Source organism: Marmota monax, unplaced genomic scaffold (genome assembly GCF_021218885.2).
Source record: "Marmota monax isolate L192 unplaced genomic scaffold, Marmota_monax_Labrador192_F-V1.1 WCK01_AAM20220418_F8-fsc00008, whole genome shotgun sequence".
Taxonomy (NCBI): domain Eukaryota; kingdom Metazoa; phylum Chordata; class Mammalia; order Rodentia; family Sciuridae; genus Marmota; species Marmota monax.
This window is the reverse complement of record NW_026694432.1, coordinates 4,127,827-4,137,726: the sequence shown is the minus strand read 5'-3', so window position 1 is coordinate 4,137,726 and position 9,900 is coordinate 4,127,827. Positions and strand designations below refer to the sequence as shown.

Below are 9,900 nucleotides of genomic sequence, written 5' to 3'. Positions count from 1 at the left end.
CATGAGTTGTTCTTTTTTGCCATCTTCATATCGTGTAACTAACTTACCAGCAATCACATCTACGCTACTTCCAAACTATGTCCGGAACCTGACCTTTTCTCACCACCTCATTCCACTACAGGGAGGGCAGCGTGGTCATTAGCCAGGCTTCTGCAGCAGCCTGCTGGCTTGGTCTCTCCACTTTTCTCCTTCCCTCCCCGCAGTCTATTCATACAGTAGCCAAAGTGTGCTTTTAAAAACAGATCATATGTGTTAATCCCCTGTTCAGAACCCCCAGTGGGCTTCCCAACACACTCAGGATAAAATCCAAACTCCTTATAAATGGTCACCAAGCCCTCCAGCAAGGGGCCCTCCTCTCCAGCCTCATCTGCTCCATTCTCTCCCCTCACCATGCCCCAGCCGTGCTGGTTTCTGACTGTTCTGCACACACAGTCTTGTTTATGATTTCGTCCTCGCTGTCCCTTTTGCCTGGAAAGCCTTTCCCCCAGAGCTCCTCACGGCTTCCTTCAAGTTTCTGCTCAAACATCAGAGAGCCCTTCCCCAACCACCTGTTCTAAAATAATCTCTCCTTTCCCGCTCCTCATTCTCTTTCCCTGCCTTAATTTATTTCAGAGCACTTATTCCTGTCTGATGTCAGTACATGTATTTTTCTTTGTTATACATCCTTCTTCCCTGGAATGTAAATTCCATGAAGTTAGGGACTTTGGCACTTGGTAGGTGGGTGCTTAATAAATATTTGCTGAATGAATAGGGGTATATGTGAATGTATGTGGTGTGATGTTTATGTATAGATGTTTCTGCTGCCCGATTAGGCATCGGTGAGAATGCGGAACTATGGGGGTAATGATGATACATTTGTGGGAGTGAGAAGGAGAACTTCTGTGAACATATGGCCAACAATGTCTGCATATGCATGTTTGTGCAGGAAACGTGTGTGCTCGTCTGTGACTGGTGTGTTTGTGTGCATGCTGTGGTTGTTTGGTTATATATACCTGTGTCAGCTTCAGTGAGGGTGGGGAGCTGAGACACCTGGACAGATTCTTTCTCTAATCAAATGGACCTGCCATTGCCCCAGTCTTCTCCTTCTACCTCCCAGAAATAGGAAACACCAATGTATTTTTGGGTGGCTGCAGACATAGGATCACATTCCAAAAATGATATATTAGGATGATGTGGGGGCAGGTGGGTGCTCAGATGAGGACCACAAATGTTCAGAGGGATCTGGGGCTGATGGGACCTGGGAGGCCTTGTACTGATCCAGGACACCAGGACATTTCAGCAGGAAGGATGTATTCTTCAATGAATGGATGATTTTTTTTGGGGGGGGGGTGGGCAATGGCCACAAAAAAATGAGTCTGACTCAATGTGGATGGGTAGTCCTTGGACTGGCTGTGTGATCTTAACATGTCACTGTTCTTTCTCTAAGCCTCAGTAGACTCATCTTGCAAATGGGGTTTATTGTTCTTGGCAGGCTTACTTCTTGGGGATTTGGTGAGGAGAAAGGAGATAATGACAATGAATATATAACAATCATATCAATTGTGTTCTTAAGTCTGTGCAGCACATTAAGGATCCCCCTACCACCTATATCAGGGATTCAGCCCAGGGCCTGAGTATGCTAGGGAAGTGCTTTACCATCGAGCCACATCCCTAACCCCACACATTAGTGTTTTAGTCCATTATCTCATTAGAGTGAATGCCTCAGTGAGAATTCAGCTCTGAACTTCACTCCAGTGGGCCATCATGGGTGTCAGTTGAATAAATTTGTGTGTGAGTGAATCAGTGAATGTAGAAATGAGTAAGAGCAATTGAACAGAGAGATGGTTGCATAAAGTAGCAAATGGATTGGGAAATCACAAAGACTAATTTTTTGGGGGGTGAGTAGTTGGGATTAAACTCAAGGCACTTGGTCACTGAGACACATCCCCAGCCTATTTTATTTAGAGACAGGGCCTTACTGAGTTGCTTAGTATCTTGCTAAATTGCTGAGGCTGGCTTTGAATTCATGATCCTCCTGCCTCCGCCTCTTGAGCTGCTGGGATTACAGGCGTGTGCCATTGCACCCTGCCAAGACTAACATTTTTGAGCACATACAGTACAACAGGCCCTGTTGAAAAGACTTCTCTTAATCCTCACAGGAACCCCAGAAGATTGGTACTATTGTTAATCCCATCTTGCAGATGGGTAAACTGAGGGTCAGAGAACTTAAATGACTTCCCCAAAGTTACAATGTCCCTAAGTGGCAGGCTCGAGACTCCAGCCCAGGCAGAATGATTTTAGAGCCCAGGGTGTTGAATCCTATTCTGGTGTCCTGCTGGATGAATCACTGAAAGAGTGGGTAAATGAAGGAGTAAGTGCTGGACCCCTTGTGTGGGCAAGACAGGCCACTTTCTGATGGGAAGGCAAAAGCTCTTAGGGGTGACATGAGCATCCAGGCTGTGGACTGTGGATGGGTTCTGTCCCAAGGTAGTATCTAATGGCTCTGCCTCATGTCCTCTCTCCTCCCCTGTCTGCAGGCGGATGTCATTATGCAGCACTATGGGGTGAACGGCTACTCGCTGCATGCTATGAACTCACTCAGCGCCATGTACAACCTGCACCAGCAGGCAGCCCAGCAAGCCCAGCATGCCCCGGACTACCGGCCATCGGTGCACGCTCTTACACTGGCTGAGCGCCTGGCTGGTAAGGGCCCTGGAGACAGGACCATGGGGTTAGGCCCCCGTGGCCTTGAGGAGGAGTCTCTGGAAGACAAAGAGAGGAGGGTTGGGAAAGCCTATTCTGGTTGGCTCAAAAGCTCCAGGTCACAAGCCGACATGGTGGTTCAGGTTGTAATCCCAGCTACTGGGGAGACTGAGGCAGGAGGATTGCAAATTTGAGGCCAACCTGAGCAACTTAGCAAGACCCTATCTCCAAAAATAAAATAAAAAGTGCTAGGGGCTGGGTTTGTAGCTCAGTGGTAGAGTGCTCGTCTAGCACGTGTGAGGCACAGGGTTTGAACTTCAGCATCACATGAAAAATAAGTAAAATAAAAGTATTGTGTTGAAAAAACACGTTGAAAAGAAAAACAGTGCTGGGGATGTAGCTAAGAGATAGAATGCTCCTGGGTTCAATCCCCAATGCCAAAACAAAACAACCCCCACCACACACAAAACAAAAACCAAGAGCCCCAGGTCACGTGGCAGAGATAATTCAAAATCTGGGTGTTATTCTCACTTTGGCAGCACTTAAACAAAAATCTGTGCCTGTATACGCAGTGCAGCCCATTTGCCCACACTGTGCTGGACCCTGGTGCTGGCTGTGCCTTGAAAATCCCATGACAAGCTTGTGCAAGAGGTAGCCATTAGCTAACTTGCAGATGAAGAAACCAAGGTAGACGGCTACTGGACTAGTCCAGAGTAGCTGAAAAGCAGCTGAAAGTAGCCGAAAGAGGGCTAGGAGGAAACTGTAGGCATAGGGAGTAATAAGTAATAATAGCTCCATGGTGTGAATGCCATGTATGTGCCAGCTACTGTGTGAAGTCCTCCTCCTTCTCTCTCTCTCTCTCTCTCTCAAAATGTTCCATCCCCATGAAGACAGATTATTATTTTCATTTTGTGTGTAAGGAGACTCAGACTCAGACTCATGAGTGGGGTTGGAACACGAGAGCTGTGGAAGGAGAGCTTGCAGTCAGTGCAGGGTCTTCCTGTTCACTTCTGTTCTGAGACTCAGTTTCCCCTGGGATAGTGGCAGTGCCCATCCCATAGGATGGCTGAGAGATAATTGAGATAACACATACAGGGTGTTCAGCAGAGTCTCAGCCATGCTCAGAAGTCTTTAGTATCTAATACCCAAGGGAAGTACCAGGAGGGAGCTACAGCCTACCTGCCCCCAATTCCTGGTTTAATTGATCGTTGCCTTGATTGCCTTTCAATGGGTAGAGGAAGGATTCAATGACATAGGTGAGGAGCTTGTTTTCTTGGAAGGCAATGTCACCCACCCCACCCTGTCTCAGGCCAAACTTTGTTGAATCCATGTGGGCCTAGGTCTATGCCAGGCAGTCCTCAGGGACTTTAGGGAATTCCTATGGAGAGCAGGTGCCCATGGGCCATGAGACAGCATGATAGAGGAGTACAGGAGCGAATGGTGGGCAGTTCAGAGCTGCAGGACCTGCCAGTGCAGTCAGGGCTTTCTGCAGACCATGGGGTAGGCATCAGGCCTCTAAAAGCACAGCAAAGGTGGGTGGGGATGTTGCTCAGTGGTAGAGCACTTGCCTAGCATGCAGGAGTCCCTGAGTTTGATCCCTGGCACTGACAAAAAATAAAAACAAACAAACAAACAATGGCATGGCAAGGAGGGAGGAGCAGCAGGAGCCAAGGCACAGAATGGGACAGGGTCTGAGAACCCTGCCCAGGTAGGGGTGCCAGCCTGGCAGGGAGGATGTGGTGGTGGCCAGCCTACTTCTTTAGACCCTGCCAGGCCTTCAGGCAGGACTCAGAAGATAAAATGGAAACCCCTTCTCTAGATCATCATGGGGCATCAGTGCTCAGTGTGGGGATGCTGGGTGCAGTCTTGCCCCTGCTATGGCTGCTTGGAGTGAATTCCCTGCTCAACCTGGTGGTAACTTTAGCTCCTGACAGTGTTCTGGGACCCAAGGGCCAGAGCTTAGGGAAAAGGAGTCAGGGAGAATGGCTCATGTCTGTTGGTAGGGGCTGCTCCTTCTAGTGGGGAGTTTTGCCTGTGGTATAGAAAGCCTGGCCTCCCCTGCGACCACCCTACCCTTTGTACTGTTGTTTGCTTACCAGGGTGGGGTGACTAAACAGTCCTCACCCCTCTGTTGCACTAAGGTGACCAGCATGAGTTTAGGGCTTAGTCTAGGAAAGGGCTGATTTGTAAGGGATTGGGCTCCCTTTAAATGGAAGTAACATCCCCAAATCTGGGGCTTCCTGGACACTTGGTTGTCTCATTCCCACTTAGGATGTTGTGAATGACTCCCCAGGGGAGAAACTCTGCAGCCCTGTGCAGAGGTAGAGACAACTCAGGCTCCCTTCAGCATAGACAGGGCAGGATCCACCTTGGTAGGATGGGAGACAGTAAGTAGGGAGAGGCTCTAGTTAAGCAGAAGGCTGGAGGCTGGACACCACCAGCCCCAGGCAGACACTATCCTGGGTAGTTTTTGTGAACCAGACATGTGAGCAGGACCATAGAATATGATGTTGGAGCACAGTCTCTTAGTCTTCCTGTCCCTGAGGAGGCAGCCAGAGGGGTGAAGCCTGGGTGTAACAGGCCTTTATCGAACTCTCAGGGCCCTGCCAGATCAGGCTGTCTGTTCAGGAAAGTAAGATCAGGAACCTCTGGTCCTGCCGTCAGAGACAAATGGGTCCCCTGGAGGATGAGATTTGATGCAGAGGATAGAGAATGGAGTTCTTGCCCAGTGAGACTCCTTAACTAGACCTTGAGGTGAGTACCAGCTCATGGCCTGGCTTCTCATGCTCTGATGCCACAGAAGCCTCAGTATCCAGAATTTAAGGACCATAGGGTAGTAGAACCATTGTGGTGTGGATTCTTAGATTATTAGCATTATGTAATTTCAAAATATTATAGTAGTCTGAGACTTTAAGAATCTTAGGACAATACATATCTACCCATCCCCAATACCAGCCAGATAAGAAAGACCCTGCCCAATCACATGCCTAACACCATTCTTGGAGCTGAGTTGATCTCTGTGGTCCTCATAATAGATAATGGGATGGAGAGATTTTGAAAATTTAGCCAGTGGAGAGGGGATGGGTGATTTCCAAGGGCAAAGGGCCAGCATCCAGCTCTGACAGATGCCTGTGTCACTGCAGCTGGAGTGGGTCAGAGAAGGCTAAGATTCAAAACCTATTTCCCATAATTAAATGGGCCCCCTCTCCTTGCCCTCCAACGGCTGTACATTTCAAGACATCATCTTGGAGGCCCGCTATGGCTCCCAGCACCGCAAACAGCGACGCAGCCGCACAGCGTTCACGGCTCAGCAGTTGGAGGCCCTGGAAAAGACCTTCCAGAAGACTCATTACCCAGATGTGGTGATGCGTGAGAGGCTGGCCATGTGCACCAACCTGCCTGAGGCCCGGGTGCAGGTAGGGCCCAGCTCCCCAAACTAGTTCTTACAGATAAGCTCTAGCTCATCTGTCTGGCTCCTGGTTGTCCAGGAGCCAGCATTTGCTCAGTGGGTGATGAGGTGCAGCTGCTACCTCCGCTGATGGCTTCGTTGATAGGAGGGGCAATTTGGAAGGGATGGAGGGGGTGAGTTTCCTAGAGGTGGAGGCAGAGTTATTCCATCCTCCCCAGAGCACCCTGCTCCACAACAACCCCATTTCTTTTCTCCTCGCCTCTGACTGCTCCTCTGCCTGTCCCCAGGTGTGGTTCAAGAACCGCAGGGCCAAGTTTCGCAAGAAGCAGCGCAGCCTGCAGAAAGAACAGCTCCAGAAGCAGAAGGAGGCTGAGGGCTCCCATGGGGAAGGCAAGACAGAGGCCCCAACCCCAGACACCCAGCTGGAGATGGACCAGCCCTCCAGCCTGCCGGGTGGCGATGCCCCTGCTGAGCTTCACCTGAGCCTGTCTGAGCAGTCGGCCAGTGAGTCAGCCCCTGAGGACCAGCCGGACCGTGAGGAAGACCCCAGGGCTGGGACCGAAGATCCCAAAGCTGAGAAGAGCCCTGGGGCTGAGAGCAAGGGGCTGGGCTGCAAGAGGGGCAGCCCCAAGGCAGGTGAGGCGTGGGAGATGCTGCTGTCATGCTGGGGCCCCAGCTCAGGCAGAACAGGCAGGTGCAGCCTGACAGGGGCTTGAGTATGTGACGTGTGTCAGAGTAGAGGACAGTCAACAACTAGCACTCAGGGGCATGACCATAGCAGGCCTGTGCCAGATGTTCACGTTTAGTCGCTGAGTCATGGAAAGGTCTAGATGATTTGGGGGGGAGGGGCTGGGAGCCAGGGAGAAGCAGTCAGAAGCCCAGGGCAAAAATTATCAACCATTTGGAGTACTCTAATATTTCAACAACTAGGACAGATGATGGGTGAATACCATCTGGGTACCAGGATTCCCACATGCAGCAGAGACTTCTCCCCAGATTCCCTCTTTCCTTGGGCCTTGGCTCCATGTATTTTCAGCTCAGAGGTCTGGTTCCTTAGGGACCCTTGTGGAAGGGACACCTGCTGAGAGGGTCTATAGGATGGATCTTTCCAGGGCTGAGTAACCCCTTCCCATCTCTTTCCCACAGAGCTGCCCTGGGCTGAAGCCTCCCATCCCTAACCATGTTTGTGCAGAACAGAGCTCTGGCCTGAGGCAGATCTCAGACACAGATTCTAAGCCCAGGCAGGGAGACCCTAGAGACTGTGAGCTGAGCCCTGATAGGAGGGGATGGGAGCTGAGGACAGGAGGGAAGGAGGAGCCAAGGGCTCCCCAAGGATTCAGGCACAGGAGCCTGGGCTGGAACCCTGGAGATTCCTCAGGTTCCTTCCTCTCAGCGTTCTGAGCCACACTTCTGGGGGTGCCCTGGTTCAGATGGGATGGATATAGTTTCAGCTAAAGCCTGTTTCGCTAGTGCCAAGGGATAGGAAGCAAGGGAACCCCTGCTGTCAGGCCAGTCCCCAGTCCTGAGTACTTGGTTCTTGGTTCTCTGCTTGCAGATTCCCCAGGCAGCCTGGCCATAGCTCCTGCAGCCCCAGGGGGTGGCCTTCTTGGCCCCTCCCACTCCTACTCCTCCTCCCCGCTGAGCCTCTTCCGTCTGCAGGAGCAGTTTCGCCAGCACATGGCGGCCACTAACAACCTGGTGCACTACTCATCGTTTGAAGTGGGGGGCCCAGCCCCTGCCGCTGCTGCCGCCGCTGCTGCAGTGCCCTACCTGGGCGTCAACATGGCCCCGCTGGGCTCACTACACTGCCAGTCCTACTACCAGTCCCTGTCAGCAGCCGCTGCTGCCCACCAGGGTGTGTGGGGATCCCCACTGCTGCCTGCACCCCCAGCAGGCCTGGCACCTGCCTCGGCTGCCCTGAACAGTAAAACCACAAGTATCGAGAACCTGCGGCTCAGGGCCAAGCAGCACGCGGCCTCCCTGGGACTCGATACGCTGCCCAACTGACTGTCCGGCCTCCCACCCAGCCAGGGGTCTTGGGTGCCTCTTTCCCAGCCCCATGGTTATTCCCAGAAGGCTCTCTAGGAGTTAATTTTGGGAGCCCAGGAATCCTGGGGTCTGGAAGTCTCTCCCTGTCCCCTTCCTCAGAGCCCCAGGTGAAAACTACATCCCTCTGCATGGCCCTGCTTGGACCCCATGGAGGCCAAATGGGGAGGTGGTGAGAGGCTGGCTAGATCCCCTTCTCAGTATGGCCTCCTCCTTCCCTTCCCTCCCCTTCTGCCCCCTAGTCAGTTGATGTGTGGAATGTGAGATATAAATATAAATATATAAAGCTATATTTTCAGGCACTGCCTGCCCCAGGTCCCCTGTCCCCTCCTATCTCTTCTCCACTGCCACCCTTGCCTCCACCTACAGCTTCTGCACTCACTCCAGCCTTCCTCTTCTCTCCCTTCCTTGGAAGCTCCCTTGATCTCTCTGTCCCTGCCCCTCTGTCTTGCCCACTCTGGTCTCCCTCTCATGTCTGTCCCCCCTGGTGCTGGCTGTGTTGGTGTCCACAGTTCTCAAGCTGTGTCTCGTGGTCTTTTTAGTTTTAGTAATTCTGCTTCTTCCCATCTCTCTCGTCCTCTTCTCCCTCCTTACTTCTTCCCTGCCTGCCCCTGTCTCCTTCCCAGACTTGTACCCTCTCTAGGCAACAATTCCATTTCATGCCCAAATAGGCAACAAAGCCCTCATTGGAGACCCTGGAGTGGCGGGCAGGAGGTAGCCCTGGCCTCACAAACCTCCTCCCCAGGTCTGACATCTGGAAGGCTACAAGAGCCATTTTCTCTTCTCAGTTTGGAGGTCCCACCCAGATCCAGGAGGGAGTGGAGGCAGGATGCAGGCTAGGTGGGCAGTAGAATAGACAGCATGCCTTCCTGTGCATCCTCCAAGGCCCGAGGCTGGGGTCAGTAATGGTCACCAGGTCTGACCAGGGCTCTGGAACCCTCTTTGGTAAGATTTTTCCTGATTGGAAGGAGGTGGTGGGGAGGAGTGCCTAAGAGAAAACAGGGCTGGTACTCCTCTCCCGCAATCCCAATGTGAATTTTCACATTCAGCAGTTTCTGGCTCTTCCCGGAGTACATCTGAGCCAGGAAGGTTGAACATGGGCTCCTGGTCACAGTGAAATGCAAACCACACAGCAGCACATAGTGTCAGGCTTCTGTTGACTGCCTGTTCCAGAGCCAACTATGAAAGTAATTCTGCCCGGCTAGTCACTGGCATGGTGAGGTATGTTCCTGTTTATGGCCAGGCCACTCAGCTCAGCTGACTTCCTCTCACAGTAGCAGTGTGAGCTTGGCCAAGCCTGAAGCTTCTTTGGTACCATTTCCCTGTCTGAATTAGATGGCCCAGAAGATCCTATCCAGCTCCAACATTCTGCATTCTGTGCTCACAACCTTGTTTGGCAGAAGTTCTTAGTTAAATTTAACATAACAACCACAATAACCACAGAAAAGCTCTCAGAAGGCACAGTGAATTAGAAAATTACTGTTGTCTTGTTGTGGAGCAATGAGTATAGTATACATAAACCTCTCTGTGAACACTGCCTCAGTTTCCCAGTAAGTGTAATGGGTCCCTTCTATTTCAGATGATCTGGATTTTTGTTGTTGTTGTTGTTCTTTTTAGATAGACATGGCAGTGGATGATCTAGATTTAATTCTGCTTTTCTTGAGTTCCAGTGCTAGCCTGTAGGGTCACCCCATTTCCATGCCCATGGTCAGGGAGAGGGGGATGGGTTAAACAGATTCCTTGTCGTAATCCCAAACCCTGCT

At 51.4% G+C, this 9,900-nt stretch overlaps 1 protein-coding gene across 1 annotated transcript; it reads left to right on the top strand.

The window, feature by feature from the left end:
- Positions 1-2,519: 2,519 nt before the first annotated feature.
- On the top strand, positions 2,520-9,114 carry Dmbx1 (diencephalon/mesencephalon homeobox 1). Its single transcript, XM_046469475.2, has 4 exons — positions 2,520-2,682; positions 5,920-6,098; positions 6,379-6,727; positions 7,647-9,114. Exons 1-4 carry the CDS (start codon positions 2,529-2,531, stop codon positions 8,096-8,098), a joined length of 1,134 nt encoding a protein of 377 aa, XP_046325431.1. The 5' UTR covers positions 2,520-2,528; the 3' UTR covers positions 8,099-9,114.
- Positions 9,115-9,900: the final 786 nt, after the last annotated feature.

Coding starts and splice junctions, on each gene's coding strand:
- Dmbx1 (XM_046469475.2), top strand. CDS start 2,529: ATGCAGCACTATGGGGTGAACGGCTACTCGCTGCATGCTATGAACTCA. Junction 2,683..5,919: donor ACTGGCTGAGCGCCTGGCTG/GTAAGGGCCCTG, acceptor GTACATTTCAAG/ACATCATCTTGGAGGCCCGC. Junction 6,728..7,646: donor GAGGGGCAGCCCCAAGGCAG/GTGAGGCGTGGG, acceptor CTCTGCTTGCAG/ATTCCCCAGGCAGCCTGGCC.